We start from the raw sequence: 26,768 nt of genomic DNA, 5'->3' as shown, positions 1-26,768 counted from the left end.
TTTAAAAGACCGAAAACTTTGAAAAACTGGTTGAGGGCATGAGATGCCAATATCATAAGTGGCCCTATGTAAGAAATACTTTTGGGCCTGGCCTGCAACCACTTATCCATTTTAGATGCGAACTGAAACAATCCTGATACCGGTACCGATATGTAACTGCATTACCAACCAGGCCAAGTAGAGGTAACTTATTATTGAAACTACAAAATTCTACAAGTGTGGTTGGTTGTTACATTTAAAGTTATTAGTTTATTACGTTTAGAAATTTGCGATTTGATTGCTTGTTTATTTTCTGAGGTGGAACTTAACCATTCACAAGAGAAAGTTTGGATTTTAGAAATTAATGCAGAAACGTCTTTTAAAATCCAACTCAAACTGCAATTCAGCAAGTTTTATGTCTGCTCCCCATTACAGGCCAGAGGAGTTTAACTCTTTTGAATTATGATGGAAGATAAATCATCATGGAATTTGTCATTTTGCCACATTGAGGCTGCAGTGTTGCTAACTATGTTCCAATGGGAATGATGGGAACAAAACTAGTTATAAGTGTTGCCAATCTGACAATTTTAAACGGATATTCTGAAAACCGGTACCCATTATTTACAGAGTTTGCCAGTTTTATAACATTGATATTAGGCCTATTATTGAAGTGTAAAATCGTCTTTTGTATTGCCGATTTAGAATTTCAGTCGGAGACAATCAGCTGCTCAGTGATTAGATGTTAACGATCCTGTTATGCTTGGATATTAAAGACAGGAAATTGCATTGACAGGAACAGTTCAGGAAGAAACTGGAATGTGTTGTCAATTATTTTCTTTTTAATGTTCAACCAATATATTCATATGCACATGTTAAACAAGAAACAATATGTGGTACTGGTATGTGTGCATATTGTGGTTAAACATTACCTTTATTTAAACTGATAAATAATTGCATGCTCTACTTTTCAGGTGTCATATGAAAAAATATAATAATAATAATAATAATAATAATAATAATAATAATAATAATGTTGATAGCTAGCAGAATAAATATGGGAAATGCCTGTTATTATTCGGCTGAGAAGCTTTTGTCATCCAGTCTGCTGTAAAACAGCTGAAAGTTAGAATTTATAAAACAGTTATATTACCGGTTGTTCTGTACGATTGTGAAACTTGGACTGTCACTTTGAGAGAGCAACAAAGGTTAAGAATGTTGAGAATAAGATGCTTAGGAAGATATTTGGAGCTGAGACGGATGAAGTTATAGGGGAATGGAGAAAGTTACACAATGCAGAACTGCATGCATTGTGTTCTTCACCTGATATTAGGAACATTAAATTCAGACGTTTGAGATGGGCAGGGTAGGCTATGTAGCATTATGGGCGAATCCAGAAATGCATATAGAGTGTTAGTTGGGAGCCAGAGGGAAAAAACCTTTGGGGAGGCCGAGATGTAGATGGGAGGATCATTGTTTAGTCAACTGTCCTGAGACAGGTCTGAACCTCACAAGTGATATCAACAAGGCACCACTTATGAGGCAACTAGGCCAGGAGGTAATGGGACAAGGTGGTCAGTTTTTCCCTCTCCATTGCATACTTTGCCGATTAGTTACATATTACACTAATCATATCTTAAAAATTATTTATATATAATATATTAAAATGGATTTCAGCGAGGTGGGATATGAGTGTAGAGACTGGATTAATCTTGCTGAGGATAGGGACCGATGGCGGACTTATATGAGGGCGGCAATGAACCTCCGGGTTCCTTAAAAGCCATAAAAGTAAGAAAGTAATAATGTTGGTATAATGGATGCCTGTAAAACCGATTGGTCTGTGTAAGCAACGGTATAAGCGAAGCGAACATGGAGATGCAGTTCCGAATTTTGCCACCAATGGCAATGGCATTCGGTTATATATTTCAAGTCTCTCTATCGTGTGTGATCTGTGACAGCCTATAGATTGATAGAGGTTTATATTAAATGCACTAGGATATATTTGTGTGTGTTAAATGCATTCTGAATTCAAAGTTAACGATATTGCAATTTTAATTTTTATGACATATTCCGTCGACAACAAATATCGAGAAGTATCGCAAATAATAATCGATATACAGGAATCGATAATATGTAGATTATTCGCCGTATGTCGATTGACAGTGCTTTCGATTTCTTTCTGCATTTTGTAGTATAAAGTAGAAGGGCTACGTTTCTCTTTACAACTATGTATTACATCAGTACAAATGGTGCATCACATGTAACTGGAATGGAAATGGACAAATTATATACAAATAATGATATAGAAACTTTAGAATTATTACGTTTATTAATAGGTTTACCAGATTTGTAAGTAGAATTGTAGGTAGGTACGTAAGAAACTGCCAAACGTTTCATTTAAATGTCTTCCAATTCACACATGCTGAAACCATGTGGAGTAATTTGCTGGCTGGTAAAATGTGATATTTTATGATTGCTTATAGTTGTGTTGTTACTCTGACTATGTAAGTGTAGAAGTTCATACTGCATTTCAGAATATAGATGTTTACTAATGCGAATATAGCTACACGGTTCATGTCAAAGTGTTTCACAGCTGTCATAAGCATTAATTTATATGTAATAGGCCTCATGACATCTTTCTGGAATGGGTAATTTCTGGGAAATTACCTCTGAATGTAACAATAACTGTTGTTTTTGCTGTAAGCTAATGCTGAGTTTCTCGGTAATAAAGCCATTAACTCTCTTGTTCTACAATATTTCTCACACACAGTGAGTTTAGAGGAAAGGGCTGGACCTTTCTGAAGATGATTCTGATCAATTTCTTCCTGGGGATTGTGAAGGACGTGTAACTCACGATTTTGAAAGAGAAAAAATGGTCAAAAAGTATTGTTTTTGGTGGCTAATTATTTAGTCAGTCATGGCTTTACATGTATGTAGGCTATATGCCCCAGAAAGTGTTTTATTTTGTTATTAATTTTTTTGTTTGTTGAGTATATTTATATTTAATAAGTGGCAGAAAAAACTGTTGAAATTATGTTTGATTGTTTTTATTGTGTGTTCAATTTATTTCGGATAATTTCCGAGAAGACACTGGTATGTGACAAGGTTAGTGGGTTAGTTGAGGGGATATGTAAGTGAAGTGATTTCAATGATTTTAAGATCATACCTTGTAATAAACCGCCGTCGTCTTGGAAATTACGCGAAAATCAAGAGCCCATATTTAAAAAACCACGCAGTAGTCACAAACTCCATAATTACCAAAAATTAATGACAAACACTTTTTGGGGTATATATCGATGGTGTTCAGGTAAAAGGGCTTACCCCACAAAAGAAAATTTTTTTAGAAACTATAGCTATAATTATATTTTAACACATTAATTATTAGTTACTTCGTATGAAGGAATGTAAACATAATTGTCAAAAAACATATCTTCACATTTTGTAATTCAATTTTAACTAATTACACTAGTTAGCCTACAGCAAAAAGTCACATTAAAAAAAATGAGGATTAAGATCTTTTACCTAAACACCATCGATATGTAGGGTTATGACGGGCTAAATATTTACCCTGTTTTTTTTTTTTTTTTCATTAATAGAAGTTTGAGGAAAGAGGATTGTAAAAATAATGCAATTATATTGATAAACCTAAAAACCCGTGAAGTGATTATTTAACACGTGAAGTGAAGAGGTAGAATACTTCAAAAGAAACACGAAATGCACATTTCACCTCACTTAGTATATGCAAGGTATACCAAAAGCCTAAACTAACCTAACCTAACTTAACTTAACTTAACCTGTCACAGATTCGTAAATGCAAGGCATACCAAAAAATGAATGTATATAGGTGACATGTCCTCCACAATCCGAATGCACAGTGGATAGAGTGGTGGAGGAAAAATTTCAGTTTTGTTAAAACTGTTTTGACAAATAACTTGGTCATGTTCTGTGAGTTAATGAAAAGATCCAACTGCATATTTCCTTGGATACTTGGTAATATATAATGGTATCTAAATGTTTAAATTATGCATTGATAAATATTTTTCAGGCTAATACATATTATAAATATGTTATTTGTTTAATGGAAACATTCTCTGATCTTGTTTTAAATATAGTGGTAGTGTCATGACAATAGTTAGGCCTATATGATTTTACTTATAGGGACAAAATTTGGTGAAGGATGAATACGGCTACACCACTTCGTAGCACGTATGAAATAATCTTCATGACATATCTCAGTGCTATCTGTCGCAGATCTTGGCCAGTCACTCAGCAAACCCTTATCACACACTAACCTCGTCACAAACCTCGGCGTACCACCAAGAATAGTGTTTTCTTCCATTTTGTAGGTTATTCAAGTGATACCATAAAATTTGTCATGTCCTGTGGTGTCATTATAGACCTATTAATTATTCACTCAAAAAATTAGGTTTTTTAATTAGCTTATATGAGTTACCTCTGATTGAGGTTCTGTGTGATATGTGTATCTATTATCAGGCAGTACATCTCGCTTGACAATGTGTGTCAGAGGAAGAACAATTGTTTGTATGCATTTGAAGTCTGATAACTTGTCTCAGAAGAGTTTAGTATATTTTGGTTTTTGTTTGAAGGCTAAAATATCGAGAGCGAAATTTTTTAAGTCCAAAATATCCTCTGTGGCCTAACGTTTTTTGTCCATTTTACACGCACGCACCCCCCCCCTTTTTTTCCCCCACTATAAACCCAGCATTCTCCAATCTTTCCTATTTTCTGCCTTGCACTTACTTTCCGGATATGATCCATATATCTTAATCTCGTCTATCATCTGACATCTTCTTCTGCCCCGAACTCTTCTCCTGTTCACCATTCCTTCCAGTGCATCCTTCAGTAGGCAGTTTCCTTTCAGCCAGTGTCCCAGCCAATTCCTTTTTCCTTTTCTTTTCCTGATCAATTTCAGTATAATTTTTTCTTCATCCACTCTTTCCAACACAGTTTTGTTTCTTATTCTGTCTATCCATTTCACACACTCCAGCCTTTTTCATATCCATATTTCAAAAGTTTCTAGTTGCTTCTCTTCAATTCGTTGTAATGTCCATGTTTCTGATTCATACAATGCTACACTCCACACAAAGCACTTCACTAGTCTCTTTCTTAGTTTTTTCTCCAGAGGTCAGCAGAATAATTACGCCCTGTTTTCTATTAAGAGCTTCCTTTGCTATCCTCCTTTTCACTTCGGGCAGCAGCTCATGTTACTGCAAGTATTTGAAGGTGTCCTCTTGTTCCACTGCCTCATTTCGAATTCGTAAGTTTACCTTCTTTAGTTTTTTTCCATTAACCATGGTCTTCGTCTTGTTTGCATTTATCTTCTGTAAAGGCTAGTGGCTGGGGTGTTGCACTCTTTCCTGAAAATATTTGCTGTTCAGAATTGGAAGGAAGGAGCTGCATAAATTAAGTAACTGTTATGTGACTTCCCCCGTTTTGCCGAATCTGCGACATAACCACTCGGTGGGACAGTACTTAGAGTGCATCCCAAGCATTTGAAGCTGTCCACTTGCATATATATGCCCTGCAAAAAATCATAATAATTTTCAGTACAAATTTATGAATCTTCGAATACTGTTCAGAGTTTAAGTAATTGTAGAAGATAAGAAGGCCCTTTCCAGTATTTGTCTTTTTTTGTAATGTATTTGGAAGATAAATTGCTGCTAGCTGCAACTCTGATGATAAATTTTTGGATTTTCAGAATGAGGGGAAGCTCTAACTTTTTTTCTTAATAATAAAATGTTTTCCCATTTTAAACAGTAGCCTATATCTCCTCTTTGTTCCATACATAGAACATGATGCACCCATTCACAAATGCGCACTAATTGACATTGTTGCATTACACATTGCAAACATATTCATGAAATTGTAGATATATTTATTAATGGACACGATAGGATTCGAAGCAGTGATACTTCCCTCCACAGTGCTCTGGTGGTAGTTGAAAAAGTGAGAATGAAATTTTCTTCATGATGTTTTTTACATGATGCCACAGCTGGTACAGCATATTAAAAGGAAATGGCACGATGTGAAATAAAATTAAAAGCAAATTAAGCAAACTAAACCAAAAATTTAACTTTAACCAAAAATAAAAAATCACGTAAACGAACTAAAACTAAGAAAGAAAATTGGAATTAGCATAAAGATCCAAAACTAATGCAAACATTCCATATGTTGATACCTATCTAGGATTCAATGCAGGAAAGGGCGCAAATAGCCATAGTAGCTGATGTACCCTTTTTGAACCTCACTGACTCCAGTACAGGATCACATCCATTGCTTCCAGTTGCAAATGAGTACAAGAAATGACACAGTTCTGTATCTGGATTCTAGACTTTATCCTGTTGATTTAGAAGAAAATGGCATCAATGTGCTGTTTTGTACATTAAGAAGTTTCTGTTTATCTCATGGTATCAACTACAAGATTTTTTTTGTATGACTTGAGGCTTTCCTGGTGTTTGATATAGAATAACTCTTCTCGGGTTCTCAGCCAGGTGAGTTGGAGATTAGCTTCCAAGCTTTCGACAGCTAGCTCTGCCATCTTCTTCAGGGACGAAGCTTGGAAGCTAATCTCCAACTCACCTGGCTGAGAACCCAAGAAGAGTTATTCAAGATTTTTTTTATATTAATCACTGCTGCTTTACAATAGCCTATGTTCCTAAAAGAACATTCAGTAAATGTGTTGCAAAATTGAGCGAGAAAATCTAAGAGTTGTCAGACAACTCCTTAGTTATTGTTCACAAAACGAAATATTAAACCAAGAATGTGATGATGCTACAAGAAATTAAAACAAATAATTTTTCACCAGAGTTGTTCTTAAACCTAGGATTAGTATCCTTCATGTAATACTGCATCAATGCTAAATTCTAACCATAGTTATCTCACAACTAGTGTGCCAACTAAAAGTACGTTAACATTTTTTTTTTAATACTTTCTCATTATACGAAGTGTAAAGAAAAGTATTGTAATGGTTAAAAAAAGTGAATTCCAAGATTGTCACGAAAATGTTTTCAGCACTGTGATACCTTAGAAATAGTTTTTTGCCTGTCTGCTTATAAACATGCCTTAAGTAGAACTGTCCCTGTTGTATTCGACGAATTTTGTTGATATTAAGCATTTATAACCTCTTTCTTATTAGGTTATTTCAGAATTTCCATCAAAAAAGGCTTTGGATATTGTTAAAGAGTTTAGTACGTTTCAAGATTGTGATATATGTTTTTTCTGTAATGTGAAAAGAACTATTATTTTGATTCGAAGAATGAATACATAATTAACTGCAATGGAGTTGAGGATGTTCAGATTACTATTAATTAATACTTATGAAGTTGATTACTTCCATTGAATTTCATAAACATGAACTGTACTCAGAAGTAAACTTTTGGATATTCCACTGTGTCCTGAAACTTACATTTGCAATGTTCCAGAACTAAATACAGGTTCCAATAACATAGGACGCTGGGTAATACCCAAAAGTCTTATTTCTGAAGACATTCACCATGAGAACCTTAACTCTGGTATGTATTGTACTTACTTTGCATGTAATATTTTTTGCAGATTCTTGAGATAATAAAATGGCTTCAAGACGTCTCAGGATAAAACCTGTTGCTAATGTGCCTATTCGGCGAGGTAAAGTCAACGCTGAGAGTACAGGAAGTGAAAATAATGGCGAGGCGAAAGCAAAACAGGAGGAAGGTATATTGTCTACAGAGGAAAAATCTAATAGCAACAATATTTCACCACTTCCAAGTGAAGAAGGTAATAATATATCTACAAGTACTGCTACATCCTCTGACAGTTTACATTCTGATCCAAATAATTCAGACAAAATTTCAACGAAGACAGTTCCGCAGATAGCAGATGAAGTTGTGAAAACACAAGAAAACAATGCTGTTGGAAGTGCTGACTTAGTCACCAGTGATTTGAGTGCAAGTGAAAATGTGTCTCTTCCTAGTGCTATTACACCACGACCACTGTCTAGAGTTCCACCAGGTCTTACCAGAAAGCGTATGAAACCTGCTGTTAGCATTTCGGCAGTTAGCAGGAGACCTAGAGAGCTAAACCGAACTGTAAACGATAAATCGTCACAAGGAAGTAGCAATGAAAATGCTCAAAGTGCACAACAAAATATAATAGCAGGTGACAATGTTAGTGAGAAAATTAGTGTGATACCTCCATCCTCCTCAAAAGAGGATAGTAATGGGCCTTCCACATGTGGAAAGGATATTGGAGTTGGAATTCCAGGGATTACTCAAATAATACCAACAGGAACAGCCATCCGTCCACAACATGACATTAATATCAGTGCAGTTGCACATTTTGATGGGAAAGGTGAAGCTCCACAATCTTTACCAGAGCCTGATCTGCCTTCAGAAGGTGCTGGTGGAGGAGGTAGTAGGTCCTTGTCAAAGCCATGCCAGGTGAATGCAATTCCGAGGTCTAGATTCATTAGACCAAGTCCTCGTATCGTGGATGCAAACAAAAGAAATCGGAAATTATCAGGATTAGGTGTCAGTAATAGTATATCTGAAAGTGATCAGCAGAAGAAACAATCGTCAGATGCATCTGTCCCTGGGAGAGTAACACCAGAAGCAGCAAAACTGAAACAGAGTTGTCTTGGTGAGAATAGTAAGCAATCAAGTAGTGCTAGTGAGTCAGAAGATGAATTCAAGAAGTCATTGTCAGATGCTAGTACTGTGTCACCTCCATTCAAGAGAAATACAGATACAACTAGGGGGAGGTTTGCAAGACCAACTCCTCGTTTAGTGGAAGCTTCTGCAAGACGTAATAGTTTACAGGGCAGTGCGAGTGAGTCAGATGATGAAGCTAGGAAAGCAACGTCTACGGCAACAACAATAACACCTCTACATAGAAGGCAGCAGGACTTAACTAGGTAAGTTGTACTACTTCATGTATTTTATTCTGGTTCTTTGTATGTAAGAGTATCACTCCAAAAATAATGTACTATGTATACAGAATGCATAAGAATTTGACCAAAAAGAACTTCATGAGGTAATAAATGAGTCAAAAAGAATTATTTTTAGCAATAAACCTGTTACTAGTGAGTCTGAAGTTCTTGGTACAGTGTCTCTTTAAGTAAGGTTTGGTGTTTTGAGGCCTAAGATTAATGAGGTGTTAGGCAGGGGTTTGTTCATGATGAGTCAAACTTATGTGATAAATTTAATATTTAGTAGTAAAATGAAAACAATATCACATCATAAACTTAACATAAGTCTTTTATAAAAGACTGCAGTAGGCATAATTTCCATAAAAGAATAATAAATATTTCGTAATATTTTAAATGTCAAATATGAGTTCATTCCAGTTCTGCAAAGAAAACAGAATTTATGACGAATATGTTGTTCCCTCAAGTTATTTAAATGTATCTAGTTGAAAGAAAGCTGCATGGGAAGGAGAGGTCAGTCTCAGAGGAGCAGCACCTACATTCATATGTTTCAGATAAAATAAATTTGCTTTGTTGGTCGCAGAGTTAGTTAATGCTTACTATTGCCTTTGTGAAGATACTGTATAAGCAATGTCTAATAGCAGTACGAGATTCACAAAAATTATTCATGGTAAGGAGAGAGAAGTTGGAAGGTAGGCTATATGGTTGCCTGTTGTGATGAAGAGGTGAAAAACAAATGTCTGACTATAAATATTAATTAGACAAATTATAGTTCAAAATTTCTCAGCTATGCAGATAGTGAGAATTTTGTATAGGACAAACTGATTTCATGATCATGAACTAATCCGACTTAGGTCCTCCAAGACTGTTGTGGCAAAACTCTTGAAAATATTCCTTGTCTTTTCGTCATTGCTGTGGTCTTCTCAAGTCTCTCTTGTCCAAAGGTTTATATAGAGCTATTTGGAATGCATTGTGGGTCCATTCATTGTACGTGTTGAAATCATTTTTTCTGGTAACATTAATCGTCATTACTTATACTTTCTGCTTTTAATTTTTGCGGATATCTACATTTTTTTTTGGTGATTCAATCTCGTGAGGCCTAATAATGGCGTTAAAAGTCTCATTTGTGCTGCTTCTGATTTCTCTGTATCTCTCTTATTTAGCACTCAAGTTTCACTGTCATGTAATAAAACTGGTTTTGACGTGATATTATGTAACCGTAATTCATTCTCAGCTAGCATTGTTGGCCAAAATGTCGTTTAATTATACCATTAATTTTGTTGTATTTTTGTAATTTATTGTTCATGTCTTTTTCTTCCATTGATATTAATAATAATAATCCGTGAAGGGCCTAGACCAACTAGCTGGCTGCTGGCCTCGCGCCCATATGCCGAAGCAGAGGTGGACGATCATCCAACCAGAATGGAGGCATCGTGTGGTTAGCACGATGTTCCCCCCAGCCATTATAACTGGCTTTCACAACCGGATTTCGCTACCTATCATAGCTTCCCAAGTGCATCACGATGCTGGGTGGGCACTGATCCTATACACTGGCCGAAATTTCATGAGAAAATTTCTTCCCCCATGAGGACTTGAATTAGCGTGCATTCCGTAATGCGAGTCCTAGGCAGGGTGCCTTAGACCACTATGCCACGACACAGGACTCCATTGATATTAGGCTTCCCAAATATGTGAAATTTGATACTTGTTCTATCATTTTATCATTCATAACAATTTTTACTCTCTGGACATATTCCCATTGATTTTGATTTTGAGTTAGAGATTTTCATATCATATTTTTGACAAATTTTATTTATTTCGTTAGCAGCTTTCTGTAGTTTCTCAGATTTGGCAAGTGTAATTTGATCATCAGCATGTAGTAGAGTTCGGATTTTATTCCTATTGTTAAGTTGTTTGCCACTATTTTTATTTCCATCTTTAACAATTTTGTTAATATAAGATAGGCTATTACACAAATTAGGCAGTAGTATGCATTCCTGTTTAACTCCCTTATTAATGTTAAACTGATTTAAAGTCTTAATTCTTTAATCTTCAGTAACCGATATAGGAATTGTAAATGGACGTTTGATAATGTCTTAAATTCATGAATTTGTGTGTTAACAAATATAGTTAGAGTGTCGGTTTGTTGAATGAACTATTTTTCTTCATTTTGTTTTTATTTATTGCATTTTAGTAATTGTACTGTATTGTACATTCGAAGACATATTATTATTTTTTGTAGGAAACCTAAAGATTCATCTTCCATATTCTTTTCCAGCATTAATGCACAAACATTATAATACTATACACACACATAAAACATATTGTGTAGGGAAGTCATGTGACAGAACTTCTAACGAAAGCTGCAGATTAGTCAGAGTATCTTATAGACTGAGAGGTAGACAGGCAGTCAGTTGGTAATGGACACTTTTTGGTCTGATGGAGGTGCAGACGTACTTAAAATCCTAGATCATATATATACCCAGATTGCTCGGCCTTATAGGCTTTGACGGTAACAACTTTTGTCAGGTTTACTATGCTGCCATCTAGTTACATAAGGAGTTACATCATAACTCCCATTTGAATTACATTAGCGACTATACTGCCATCTCATGTTCGTTTACGGTAGATGGGTGGCGATTCTGGTGGTTGTTCTCTTCAAATTGCTATCGATTTTAACATAGGGATGAGCAATCTGTTATATATGTGATCTGGGCTAAAATAAATACATAAGACAACGATTTTTTGTAACAATCACAATGTCTTAAGAAGATCCAGGTACAAAACATGTAGCTTCAGTAGAGACAGAGTCCAGCTACCAAGATAACTTGTGTGGACAATAGAGGAACAAAGTTACATGGATAGTTCGTTTTAATAATACTATAGATTGGTTCCTTCATGTAAAATGCAATGTAACTGAACAAGAACAGTTTGTGTCATCAAGGTGTCTACAAGCAAATGTTTACTTGCAGATATTTTCTTGATGGCTATTGAAGAACTATAAACCCGGTGAAGGGATTGCACAATAGTTTCAACTTAATAATGGATAAAGCTCATATTTCACTCACCCAATTTCTTGCAAAAGTTCAGAGCGGAGTTGCAGAAATGAAAAGATAAATAGCATTGTTCTCTAGGATACGCTGCTATTGCATTTATAGAAATGTTGAATGTAATTTCTGCATGGTTTTGTATTGTTTTTAAAGTGAGGAGATGGCAGTTGCAACACCCAGCGATAGTAGAGTCTGTGATGAACCAGAAAAGAAAAAAAAGGAAAGAAGTCGTCGAACCCCAAGTAGCTGTATGCTTCGTATGGCGAAAGCTCGAATGGAATTCCAGAATAAGTTTGGGAACAAAAGGCCTGATAGAAGCCGTCTTACTATGTTCGACTTAATCTTTTACAATCCAACAACAAATCCAATGAAGTAAGTTCCTGAATTTTATTTGTTAAAAAAATGTTTATCAGATTGATATTTGTATATTAATATATATAAATAATATTTTGCTTCACACCTGAAAATGGTGTATGATTAAGTTCCACTGATAAAAAAATCATAACACTTTTCATGGATTTGGACCAAATGGTTGCTCCATTCCAGTCTCAGTTGTTCAGTAGTTGTTTGAATGGTCATCCCTGACGTCTTGTTCCCCAAGATTGGTAATTTTTCATTGCCCTTGAGATACGATCTTGTGGCATCCATTGAATGTGTTCAAACCAGTTATTAAGGTTTCCCATCAATATGCATAAATTAGTAGAAGTGGGTTGTCTCCGGGCGGAACAGTGCAAGATGTGTTGAAAAGGCAGTGCAGTTTTTTGTATTTTATGCATTACTGATGTAACTTTTAGTTCATTTAAAAGTTCTTATACATCTTGATTACACAACTTTTAACACTATCATTAAGGGATAAAAAATATATAATATATATTACTTTCACGTGTTAATAAACTAAGTAACAAGGACAAAGACACCGGAAGACACACGCAAGGATCATGCAATTCTGAAGATGGCTCCCAAGCCGAAACTAGTCAACTAAGGTATTTTTAAACTTAGTTCATTAACACGTGAAAGTAATATATATTATATATTTTTTATCCCATAGTAAAATTTCTTTATTAGTCTTGTGATCTAACAAAATATATTGTGCACTTTTTTTCATGAACTTCATTTCAACTGCTTTAATTCTTGTTTTATCAGATCAGAGTTCATATCTCATTGCCATACATTAACTTTGGAAGTGCTAAAGTGTTAGAAATTTTTACTCTAATACTCCTTCAAAATTTTGTATGTTTAAAAATATTATTTATGAGTCCTGTTACTTTTAGGAACTTTGAGACGTTATTTTGAATATTTTTTTAATTCTCATAAGATAGTAAACATTCTAAATAGTTAAATGAGTTGGTTTGCCCAATGATTTTATTATTGATAACTAGCCTATTTTATTTCTTACTGGATCTTGGCCTATAAATGCCATAATTTTTGTTTGTTTTTTTTTTTTCGGTTGAAATTGTCATCCCATAATCTTGTATGACTATTCAGTTTATGTACTGCTATTTGTAATTTGTAATCATTATCCGATATTATCACTTGGTCATCTACAAATAAAAGTGTTTTGAATTCTTGTTTTCGGATTATTTTAATACCTTGAATTTCTTGTTCCCATTTTTGTATTTTATTTAAGTTTATATTGAAAAGTGTTGGTGAAAGGCTGTATCCTTGAGCTATTCCTTTATTGATTTTTCCAGCTTCAGAAAAATTTTAGTTAAATTTTATTCTAATTTGATTATTAGTGTTTATATTTATTACAAAAAACAGTAGCCATTTCTCAGATGTCACAGTAACCTGTTTTAGTGGTGACAAATTGAATGTGTGTGTTAAAATACCTTGCTAGCAGATTTGGTTGTAGAAGTGTATTTGCAACCCAAGTCTAATGGGTTATCGTAGTTTTATCCACGAACTCATGACTTGAAACACTGGAGATGTTGGGAACAAAGTTGAACTTTTCTTACTTAGTCTTCTGCGATGAAATTTCTGAGCACTCATGTTGCATACCCTTTTGAAAACTTGGCTGTTGAATAATTTACTCAATGCTATTAATGTTGATATTTGCATTCTTGGCCAATTTGCAGACATTTACTGTTTTCCTAAATATGTTCTTCAGTGTGTTGAAGCTTTTGTATGTTGATGCATATTGTGGCATGTTAGAAACTATAGTGGTACACCTTAAATGATTTGCACTACTTGAAGACTACCAAATAAGACAAAGAATTTTCTTGAAACTATGCTAGAAATCTTCTATCAATTTCAGCACCACTGGTTTCTTCTGCACTGATAAACTTGATAATTTGCTGTGCTATGGCATCAAGACACAGATACAAATCCATAACATGTTCAAATCGAGCTTTCAGGTATAACTTCCTGTAAAGTTGAAAGAGGGAAAAATTGGATCGGTGTCTGGTAGAGTTCCTGGGTAGTTCAGTTAGTAGAGCATTGGTACGTTTAATCAAAGGTTCCGGGTTCGATACCTGGCCCTGGAACAAATTTTCTCTCGAAATTATCTATAACATGTGGTTCCAATAATAGCAGCAAGAAAGTGTTATAATGGGCACAGTGACCATCTTGACATTGGAGGACAGAATCTTCCTTGCACAACTCTCAATCACAAACTTATTTTAATAATATTATCATTTTCACATGAGTGAGAACAGAACTGGGAATTTCATTGCCATACATTAACTTTGGAAGTGCTAAAGTGTTATAAATTTTTACTCTAGTACTCCTTGAAAATTCTGTATGTTTAAAAATATTATTTATGAGTCCTGTTACAAAGTTCCGAGTCCTTGGAAGTAAGGTGATGATGATGATTTGTACCACACATTTTGTATTACATTTAGAATGTGCTTTTGTATTATAAAATTAGTACATGCCATAAAAATTTGAGAGCATTTTCGCAATCACCTTGAAAAAAGTCTATAATAATTGTGTATTTCTATATAGAATATTAAAAAAAGGCCTTATTCTATTGAAGTTGTGTTTTTATTACATTCAATTAACTATTCAGATATACACATGTACGTGCACGCACACACAAATATAATATATCTAATTTTTCTATGAAAATCATGTGTTTTATTTACACAAAATTGTAATTTTCAGATATTCAGATCAAACAAGTGAGACTTCAAAAAATTCCCAGTCACAACCTGATGCTGAACAGTAAGTATTATTGACTTAATTGTTAGTATCATTTGCTTGGGTTTTTCATAATTATTAACTATGTATTGTCATTTTTATTGTATAGTGTATATTTCTTTCACTGAGTAGAGCATATAAATATGGTTTATGGTTTGATGATATTAATGGTTGATTAATTTTCAATAATAAGCACTTAGCAACTGGCTCTACTTGACTGGTCTTGGCTTAATTGTTATCATTTCAAGTTTTGTGCACCTTGCAAATGTACGTCTGTAGGTATATTTACACATGGAAAGTTATGGACCAGTAAGATTTTGTTTTGGTGTGTTTCCACTCTTTTCTGCCTGAATTCCCCACAAACAATGGGGTGACATCTGTTACCAAGAGTTGAGACTGGAGTAATGCCAAGCCTTAACATATCAGTAGAAGTTTATGGGTCCTGGCCTTCTTCAGAAGCTTGTTCCATTCTTCCCCTTTAAAAGCTCGATCTTAAACTATATAATATATAAATTAAGTAAAATGACTTACCTTTGAGTTTATAATGAATGTCCTTGTATCGTAAAGCTGCCCCCCCCCCCCCCCACTGGTGTGGTTTAAAATCGATGCATGTGGTTTATATTACAAAATTTACATAAAATAGCTATATGTAAATTGTAAGATTTATTTATGTTGTTGTTGTTTTCTAATGCCAGGTGTTTGACAATAAAGTCATTTGACCTCTTGCACTCCAATATTTTTCAAAGATATTATCATGGTCAGCCACTGAAGCACAGATTTTGAGGTGTTCCGAATCCATTTCTTGGTTTGAGTTGCACAATGGGCAACAGTTCTTACAGATAAATCATACACTAAACTAGAGCTATTTTATGAAAATTTGTGTCATATTGAATAAATACAATGTCGCTCCCTTTTCTCGTGTTAGAGAGGGAACTGTCAATAACTTTCTAGTTTTGTATAGACTGTAAGAGAATGTTTGGTAGTTATGTATTAATATATTTCCATATGCGAGATAAAAGGTTGTTATTTACATATTATTTTAGTATTGTTGAGGAACGTCTGTCAGAAGAGCAAGTAGACGAACCAACTGCACAGGGAGAGAACACTCAAAATGACGAGGAAGAAGAAGAAGAAAACATGGCTATGCCAGTGCCGCAAGTCAAAGTGGGACCTGATGGACAGATTATTCTCGATGAGAAAAGTTTGGTAAGATTATTACACTCGACTCTCAGTTACATAATATTTGTAGGTCCAAACGAAAAAAATTCAATACAGCTGAAAAGTAATGTTATATAAATTATTTAAATTCATATATTCTCATGAAGATATTTTCAACTTTTAATTGTAGTGAAGTGGATAGGCCTGGTGGTTGGGTTAGTGCGACACCAGGTACACAGTGTTCCTTCAGATTGAGATGTACGAGTAATAGTGCTGAAATACAGTGCATAATTGCAAAATAAAAGACATTTTTTTTTTTATTTTTCTGACAACAGTTTTTACTTAATAAATATGTAGGCTAAATTACAGTCAGAGACAAGAAGCAATAGGTACTAGTTTAGAAAGATAGTGTGTATCTAGAAACAAAACTTATTTGTTACAGATGGAATAACTGAAGATCATATTTTTTCTAGGTTATAGAAACAACAGGAGCAAAAAAAAATAGAGAAGACCTTGCTAATTCTGCAGTGATTGTGGACTACGGTACAGGATCGACAAGTTATGGCACATATAGTAAGAAGACCAGAAAATCAAAAGACTGGTCCCAAGCAGGTACAGAGTTGAATGACATGAGTTTTGTATATAAATCTGATTTTAACAACATTTACACTTGTCATATATGACAAAGATCAAAAAGTGGAGTTATTGTCTCTTAATTATTATACTTGCATTAACAACATTAACAACAGTTGATTGATTTTAATTGCCAAGTAGATCTACTTGACAACTAAGTTATTGACTCTTTGAGAGTGAATTAGTAGTTCATTTAAACTAATGCAACTTGTGCATTTATGACAGACATTTTGTACATAAGAAACTGTGAACCAGTGATATATGACATGTTGCTGCTGTTTTATATCCAAGACCTCCATAATCATCTTGGTGACGTATGTTACTGAGAGTTGAGAATGGAGTAATTATTGTGGACGTAGATTTTGTCTTTACTTTCTCTTTTCGAGAACAAAGATACTTTCACATGTAGTAAATCTGTTACACGATGCTGAGGATTGCATTCTTCTTACGATGAAATTTTAATTCAAGTGTTATTTTTCTGCCCAAAAATATATTGTCCTAAGCCGATTTTGAACCTGTTATATTTAGGCCTAGTTACAAATATGGTAATGAACCAATCACTAAACCGCTGGGGACATTTTTGTATTAATAGGCAATTTATAAATGTTGGCCAAATAAAAGTGAAAGAATATTCTTTAGTAATAATGATAGTTGAATAATTATGTCAAGGTAGTTATTATTTTAGCAAATTATAAGGAATTATAAAAAGAATATGGAATGCAGGATGTTATTTAGCTCAAATTAACTGGTATTCTTCTGTATGTAATATTACAGAGACACTGAAATTCTATAGGGCTCTTAATACAGTGGGTACAGACTTCCTTCTGATGCAGTCTATATTTCCAAAACGAACGAGACAAGATTTGAAGATAAAATTCAAGAAAGAAGATCGTACCAACAGATATTTGGTTGAGAAGGCACTTCGCTATCCTCTGGATTTCGATCTGACGGAATTAGAAAAGGAATTAGGTATGTTATATCTTGGGTGTAAGTTATGTGTACATTTTTTTATTGCATTACCACTCATAAAGTCTATTATTATGTTTAGGCTATTTTTCGAGTTGTTAGTGGAAAACCCATTTGTTTCACAGTAGTGCTGAATTTTCATAGAGGTCAAAATAACATACATAGGTGTTAATAAGATAAGGATCGAAATTTATGTAGTTGGGGAAGAGGTCTTTAATTTTTTTTCTCCACCTCTTTTGCTTGTGTTTGTCCAATATGATCATTGACTGATATTTGAAGAACCATTAAAAATTGTAAATTGCTTATTATGCTATCATGTTGAGGTTTTTAAAACCTGTAAGAATGTTCTCATCAAAATGCGTCAGCTTCCAGTGATAGATCCAGACAGAGTGAGAGGGGTTGGAGAAGAATTTTGCTGTTAAATTTATTTGATTAAACAAACCATTGTGTCTAGAATCTACAGTATTACTGAAGAAAAAATACTTGTCACAGTTGAAAGTCTACTCTGTGTGAATTGTCATTCAATTCTTCATTAAGAAACAGTTAATAAGTCTCCAATAAGTTTTTTGTAAAGCGCATCTGATACAGCCATTTTATATAGTGCAATAATAGCACAATGAAAAATTGAATTTAAAACTCGACAATTTTTACGTTAAGTATCACAGTTTTGATAATTATAATTAGAGAAGGTTAAATATTTCGTTTGGACAAACATGAGTCATTTGTGATAGGTTATGTGACCAATATAATCTATAATGCAATCCAATATAAAGACATAAAATGAAGTGATCTCAATGCGATTTTACTAGCACATACTGTAGTTGATCCGTACAATGTCTTTAATCAAGGCCTGTATTACTAGCCATATTGTGTAGATAACTGGTGAAAATGTGTTTCGTTTTGAGTCTACCATACTAAATTCAGTTCGAAATTGATCAATTTTGCCACTAATTATGATATTCAGTAATAATAATAATAATAATAATAATAATAATAATACATTAAAAAGGAATGGATCTGATAATCTGTTTCGGATTCAGTTTCAAAAAAGCAACTACAGTCTTCAGATTGATTTGTCCATTTTATTTCTGAACATCAAAGTTACCATGACTGTAATATCTTGCAATGTGCTGTAAAATGACCATAATGCAATAATAAGAATCTCTGTTAATTATCCCATGTTTATTGAACTTGATTCGGAACAGTGCATATAGTTTAAGAATGATAGAAAGAGAATTATACTTTGCAGAAAGAATAGGAATAATGTAATAAATTACTGTATGAATATTGAAACGTTTTTGTTAATGTTGTTCTGTTGAAATTTTAATGAAATATATTAAATGACCATTACATCTTTTGCAGAAAGAGAGGAGGCAGAAGAAAGACGTAAAAAACAAGAGGAACTTCTACCGAAAAAGCCATCCAGACCACGAAAAAGATTCAAACCAAACAGAAAAAGTATGTATAAAGAGGGAGATCACGAATATGCATTCACATGCATAATATGAAGTATTACTCATAACTTTGTAATTTTTAGTTTACCATAAATAATTATTTACGAAAGTAGTTAGAAGTAAATCAAGTGGTATTATGCCACTGGCATAATAGTCGATCCTGTACCATAGTGCACAATCACTGCAGAATTAGCGAGATCTTTTTTTATTTTCTTTGCTCCTGTTGTTTCTATAACCTAGAAAAAATATGATCTTCAGTTATCCTGTTTGTAACAAATATTTTGTGTATAAGTACATATAATCTTTTTTAACAAGTGCCTATTGTTGTTATTATCATCAGTGGGGCCAACGTTTGAAACACATTGAGTGGGCCTCAAACCGCTTCAGTTATAAGTTTACAAAAAAAAAGTTTATAAATCTTCCTTTCCATAATATTGGTATGACTATGGGTAGTATATAAAATATAGTATACTAAAATAACAAAGTGGAGATCTAAGAAAGATTTTACAATGTACCTACGTGGTTACTATAATGCTCAAGGGCTGTTCCATTTACTTGTAGGTAACATTTATTTTCTATTTTTTGTGAATACCAATTGCAGGGACCAAATAAAAGTTCTTCTCTAAAATATTAAGACCTTCTAATAACTACTTATTTACAAATGGCTTTTAAAGAATCCATAGGTTCATTGCCGCCTTCATATAATTCCACCTTCCTCAAATTCATTTTAATATTATCCTCCTGTTTACATCTTGCCCTCTCAAAGGCCTTTTTCCCCTCAGATCTTCCAACTAACATACTGTATGGATTTCTAGATTTATACATGCTACATTCCCTACCTATCTCAAACATCTGGATTTAATGTTCCTAATTATGTTAGGTGAAGAATATAATGCGTGTAGTTCTACATTTAAGATAAATTTAATTTCGTTAAAGGAATTCAAAGAGAAAGTAAAATATACATCTTCCATGGCTTTACATTTCATAGGGTTACAGAATTCAAATAATATTTGTCAAAAAGGCGTATGACTCGGTTAAGAGAGAAGTTTTACATAATATTCTTATTGAATTTGGTATCCCCAAGAAACTAGTTCAATTAATTAAAATGTGTCTTAGTGAAACTTACAGCAGAGTCCGTATAGGCCAGTTTCTATCTGATGCTTTTCCAATTCATTGCGGGCTAAAGCAGGGAGATGCACTGTCACATTTACTTTTTAATTTCGCTCTAGAATATGCCATTAGGAAAGTTCAGGATAACAGAGAGGGTTTGGAGTTTAACGGGTTACATCAGCTGCTTGTCTATGCGGATGACATGAATAGCCTATGTTAGGAGAAAATCCACAAACGATTAGGGAAAACGCGGAAATTCTACTTGAAGCAAATAAAGAGATAGGGTTGGAAGTAAATCCCGAAAAGACTAAGTATATGATTATGTCTCGTGATCAGAATATTGTACGAAATGGAACTATAAAAGTTGGAGATTTATCCTTCGAAGAGGTGGAAAAATTCAAATATCTTGGAGCAACAGTAACAAATATAAATGACACTCGGGAGGAAATTAAACGCAGAATAAATATGGGAAATGCCTGTTATTATTCAGTTGAGAAGCTTTTGTTATCTAGTCTGCTGTCAAAAAATCTGAAAGTTAGAATTTATAAAACAGTTATATTACCGGCTGTTCTGTATGGCTGTGAAACTTGGACTCTCACTTTGAGAGAGGAACAGAGATTGAGGGTTTTTGAGAATAAGGTTCTTAGGAAAACATTTGGGGTTAAGAGGGATGAAGTTACAGGAGAATGGAGAAAGTTACACAACGCAGAACTGCACACATTGTATCCTTCACCTGACATAATTAGGAACATTAAATCCAGACATTTGAGATGGGCAGGGCATGTAGCACGTATGGGCGATTCCAGAAATGCATATAGAGTGTTAGTTGGGAGGCCAGAGGGGAAAAACCTTTGGGAAGGCCGAGACATAGATGGGAAGATAATATTAAAATGGATTTGAGAGAGGTGGGATGTGATGGTAGAGACTGGATTAATCTTGCTCAGGATAGGGACCAATGGTGGGCTTATGTGAGGGCGGCAATGAACCTCCGGGTTCCTTAAAAGCCAGTAAGTAAGTAAGTTCATTCACCTGCTCACAGCCCGCACAGAACTGTAAAAGGAAGTGCAGAAGTGATAAAGAATATTTACATTACTCCAAGCACATGTAGTTTTGGTTGTAAGTTTCATTGAAAGGTACTGAGTTACTTGAATTTTAGTATGTTTCTAAAGTAAAGTTTATGTCATTTGAGTTTTAGAATACATATTTTTTTAGTGTTGCACTATTTTGCTGAGCAATCTGTATCTAACATTGTAGACTGCCAATTATTGTAAAGTGCCTTATTAAGGTCGGCCATGTTGTTTTTGTGTACTAATAGTTGGCAATTACCCTGACAAGACTATACTGTAAGAAATGTGAACACTTTCACTGTTTTTGATATCAGCCTTCTTAGAGCAAAATTTACATTGTAAACAACCCTTTTTTTATTTCATAATTCTTGTTTGTACTTCATTTCAGGTTTTCTTTGCAACTCAATGGATCCTGGAGATACAGGGGATCTTTCAGATTCAAAGATGAAACGAATTCAGAGAAAAGATGATGAAGGGAAAGAATCTGGTAACAGCAGTGAGACAGGCAGAAAGAGACATCGTAAGGAAATTGAAGATGATGAGAATGAATTTGAATATAATTACGAAGATGATCTTAGCTTTCCCACAGAAAATGTTCCTGTTACTGATGATAGGGAATCTGAAGATGGCAGCGACAAAAGTGACAATGAAACAAGAGAGTTGGAATTTCTGTCTAAACCTCCAAAACCAACACGGTCAGGGCGAGTTCCTCAACCAAGAAAACTTGATCAAATTGAAGAAGAAATTACATCTGGAAAGAAAGGAAAGCGAGGATCTAACACGTTGGTTTCTGCAAAAAATACACCAAAACCAACTGTTGAGAACCAGCCATCACCATTGGAAGATCTTACAAATGTGGAGCCAGGTTCATTGGTTGTTTTAGCCACTCAATCTCCAACCCATCCCGGTCATCATGTTTACAAAGTATTTATGGTAGCTCCAAATCCAGTCTCTGCTAATCCTGCCATGGCTCCTGTCACCATGCCTCTGCCCCCATTGTTGGAGTCGATGACAGATAGACTTATTAATGGTGATAAGAATTCTTGTAGTCTGTCAAGTGGTGAATCTCAGTCCACTTGTGAATAGCACACACACACATTATTTGCGTAATTCCGTACCTGTACCCTCCTCTCCTGTTCACTACAATACAGCATGAAAGAAGCATCTGAAAATATGTTGTAGTCGTGCGACACCTTCGCATCTTATAAGATTCTTTATTGAAATATTCTTTTGAATATATTTTGTTTGTGGTTTTTGTTCTATAAGTATGTAACATAAATCTGTATCTTCATATTGCCCATAATTTGTTAGAACTTATGATATTGTTTGCAAAAATGCTTAAACTGCAAATGTGTTGAGCTAAAATCTAAAATAAGAACAGGATGAAGGAAGGTAAATTGTAATGGACATTATAAAATTATAATTTATTTGTACCAGTTATTGCATTATGTAATACATAATGCATTTAAAGAATTGGGAAAGATACAATTTTTTAACTTTTTACTTTGCAAAATAAGTAGCTTTAGCAATTTATCATGTGCCAGTATGATGCGTAGGAAAAACTTATACTGGTGTCAAGATTGATTTGATTTGTATAATACTAAAATTCCCAAATGCATTTTATTTATTGTATTTTGTATCATAATAGCTTAATCAATTCAGATTGACATATTTACTTTCACTACGTACATTTTTATTATTATTTTTTTTTTGTTAATATTTTATTGAAATAGACATGTTCACCTGATTTGATTAGATGTTAATTTATTTCTTGTACTATTATGAAATAATAGTAATGTATATTTTACAATAAAATTAAACACAAGCATGTACATCTCATACCACGCCTGTAACAACAAAGAAGAGACCATAAATATGTAATACATTGTAGAAATAAAGCCAAGAATGAGAACACTTATTAGAAGACATTTCTTATAGGTAATTCAATACATTTCAGTGTATGAAAAAATGAAATGAACAAAAGTTTTGAACTGGACATTATGACAGTGATTTAGTTCACTGACGCATTATATTACCTTGCTTATACTATAGAGCAATTCAGCTATCAATGGACAGATTATTATTATTATCCTACTTAATTAGGTACTATTTTTTATCAACCACATCCAGTTTTGGCTAAAATCACACTCATTTCAATATAATTTCGTGAAGACATTTTCTAACCAGTGGTTTTCTTTGTATGTAGTGTCTTTTTTTTATTGTTTCCTAAACCAGAATTTTTTATGTGTTATCATAAAATCATGAGACACTGTAGAATATTGGGATCTGTAGCTATAGATTGTAACGTACCCCTAAGGTTAAATACTTTGAAGGGACGTGACATTTTTAATGTCTTATTTACTCTACACTCAAACTACTAAAATCAGAATACTGTAAATGACTGATACCATACTTCATCCCTGTTTTGTAGCTTATGACATTTGTGGTGTAACAAATGATGACCTTATGTGACAAACAGTGGGGTGGGAGGACAAGAAAAAAGACAGTGTACCAATATGTATAATTTTATATCCTCCCACACAGAAAATTACTAGTTATAAATCTCTAATTCCTATGAAACATAAAATAGGACCAGCCTCATGGTCTAGTGGTCAGAGCTTCTGGCTATAGTTCATGAGGTCCTGGGTTTGATTCCTGGTTACAGCACAGGAATTTTTCCTTAAAGGGGATTATTCCTGTGTTCGTCCAGGGCCTGGAATTTAGCTTAAGTTTAGATTTAAAATCTCTCCTGGCACCACATAGTCATAATCATCCTCATCAAGGTAATGTAACTCCGCCTTCCAGGCACTCCAACTTCAGATGTGGGTAACTCTTAAGCCATTGCCAAGAGAGAAGACAAAAAATGTCGAAAAGACAACCTGGTGGCATTGGTAATAAAAAAAAAAATAAAAAAAATAAAATAGTAGTTAAACATTATCTGTAATCATTAAACTTGCCTATTTTTCCTTTATCTTCTTGCATAACTATAAATGAAAATTTCAGATGGGGTTGCATTTTTTTTTCTTTTTTTTTTTTTTTTCTTTCTTCTACATTCTATATAGGCTACACCATGTGTATGGAGTGTGGAATTCTCACTGTGAATGCAAACTAGTTTTATCCATGACTGGTATTTAAAGTGGTCTTTATTTTATCATCCTTAGCAACCTAAACAATGCCTTTATTCACAGCATTGAATTAAAAGTTTTTGATTTTTAAAAACTTTTTCCATGACAACCAACACATTAGCAACCATAAAATCCATATATTATTATCACTGCCTGCTGGATCACATCCTATGGCTGCTTATACTGCCTGCTCAATCAAAGTTATTTTACCGCTAGGTGGCAGGCAGTGCCCACCGCTATTAACATTATCAGTATATGCAATGTCATTACCTGCCACCTAGCGGCTGTTCACGCATAACCGTTGATTGGGCAGGCAGTTTACGCAGCTATAGGATGCGATCCAGCAGGCTGTGATTATTATTCATTCATTTATAACTTCTTCACAAACAGCCACTGCCTGCTGGATCACACCCTATGGCTGTTTACACTGCTTGCCCAATCAACGGTTATGCGCGAGTAGCCACAAGGTGGCAGGTAGTGACTTTGCATATACTGATAATGTTAATAGCTGTGGGTACTGCTCAGGCACTAAACTTTCTACTCGCGCATAAAATTTAATTTTACTCTTTTATACTATAAACTATTATTACAGGATTGATAATTACTGGTTTTTCAGGGGACATACTGTCCACTGTGTTATGTTTGGATTCAGGGCATTGGTCTGTGCTATATCAGGCTGTTACTGTACCTGACAACATGATTGGTTGATTTTTCAATATGTAGCACTTGAGAAGTCATTGGCTTTTCTGATAGATCTTGGCTTAATTAGAAGATACTTTAATTTTTTTAACCTTGTATATGCACATTAGTGAATACCATTGCACACAAAGCTGTGAACAAATTAGATTTTGAATTTACATACTTCATATTCTACGAGAAATGTCTATAATTTTACTTACTTACTGGCTTTTAAGGAACCCGGAGGTTCATTGCCGCCCTCACATAAGCCTGCCATTGATCCCTATCCTGAGCAAGATTAATCCAGTCTCTACCATCATATCTCACCTCCCTCAAATCTATAATTTTACTGAGTTTAAATGTTACCAAGAGTTCCTTTGTGTTTTCATTTTTCACTTTGTCAATTCGAGTAATTTTCTGATAGAATAATGTTTTATGATGGAACCAAGTTTTTGTGACATGTATGAGGATTGTCCACATTAATGCTCTGACATAATTCTTAGGACGCAAATGGGCACAATAGCTGAATTGCTTATAGATCATTACTAAAACTACTACAAGTGGACGGATATCTTGAAAATTAATACAAAATATAACACATCCACTTCGTGAATACAAGATGCAACATATCCAACATAATTCACAATTTATAATCACAAGATTCATTTTATACATATATCTCATTTAAACTGTTGTGTTGTCTCTTCACTTACTACAGCAAGTACACAAGAAATTAATTACCATATTTCATCGCATAATCGTCGCATTTTTAATCAGCTTCCATGTTACCGGAGAGAGTGCGAGTAAGCAGGGTCAAGTTGCGTGATCCGTAGCAGAAGAGGAAGGAGAAGCGAAGGAAGGAAACTGGTATTAGCATGCAACGCTGGTACTGTAACGTGAATAATACCATAAAAAATAAACATTTCTGTGGTATTACTGAGTTAATTGTTGAATCACGTGTATCAGTACATCTAATACAGTGAAATCCATTTTATCGGACTACTGGACCAATTCGTGGAAAGATGATTAGTATTTGAACACTTGTAAACAACCACCACTCAGAACCAACAAGTGTACTGAACTGAAGACATTTATGGCTATTGACTTGGTGCTAACATCTCGCACCCCCACTCAATTCACTTTCGTGAGCTGCCACTACTGTTTCTCGTACATTCGACCTTGAGCGTAAAGATACTTTGTGTTGCAATGGCGGTACATTATTTTTTAATAATTCTTGATCGTGATAAAGAGAAAAATTCATGTGACGATTATGCGGTGAAATTTTAAAGTCCTGATAAGTTTGTTTATAAATAAGGGTGCGACCATTATGCGATGAAATACGGTATGTACCATGAAGTGAAAGTCGTTTGCTTTGATGAACATAACTCTTGAAAGACAGGCTCTCCCACAACCTATTACATTTTTGTGAGTTATACGTACAAAAATTAGAGCATTAATACATTAATGTTAATTTGTTCGTTATCTTTTAACTT

The 26,768-nt window shown here is 34.2% G+C and overlaps 1 protein-coding gene across 3 annotated transcripts; it reads left to right on the top strand.

Moving 5' to 3' along the window:
• The first annotated feature begins 2,186 nt into the window (after nucleotides 1–2,186).
• On the top strand, nucleotides 2,187–23,390 carry Bdp1 (transcription factor TFIIIB component B'' homolog Bdp1). 3 transcript variants are annotated; one of them, XM_069825798.1, is made up of 9 exons: nucleotides 2,187–2,325; nucleotides 7,549–8,884; nucleotides 12,100–12,318; nucleotides 15,049–15,108; nucleotides 16,128–16,290; nucleotides 16,716–16,854; nucleotides 17,650–17,844; nucleotides 19,204–19,299; nucleotides 21,861–23,390. In XM_069825798.1, exons 2-9 carry the CDS (start codon nucleotides 7,566–7,568, stop codon nucleotides 22,556–22,558), a joined length of 2,889 nt encoding a protein of 962 aa, XP_069681899.1. In that variant the 5' UTR covers nucleotides 2,187–2,325; nucleotides 7,549–7,565; the 3' UTR covers nucleotides 22,559–23,390. The 3 variants fall into 3 exon arrangements, with proteins under 3 accessions (XP_069681899.1, XP_069681897.1, XP_069681898.1); XM_069825796.1 differs by having other exon boundaries at nucleotides 2,202–2,341; XM_069825797.1 differs by having other exon boundaries at nucleotides 2,207–2,345.
• The last annotated feature ends 3,378 nt before the right edge of the window (nucleotides 23,391–26,768 follow it).

Source organism: Periplaneta americana, chromosome 5 (genome assembly GCF_040183065.1).
Source record: "Periplaneta americana isolate PAMFEO1 chromosome 5, P.americana_PAMFEO1_priV1, whole genome shotgun sequence".
NCBI classification, from domain to species: domain Eukaryota; kingdom Metazoa; phylum Arthropoda; class Insecta; order Blattodea; family Blattidae; genus Periplaneta; species Periplaneta americana.
Note: the sequence above shows the minus strand (reverse complement) of the source record. Positions and strands in the feature narration are given on the sequence as shown.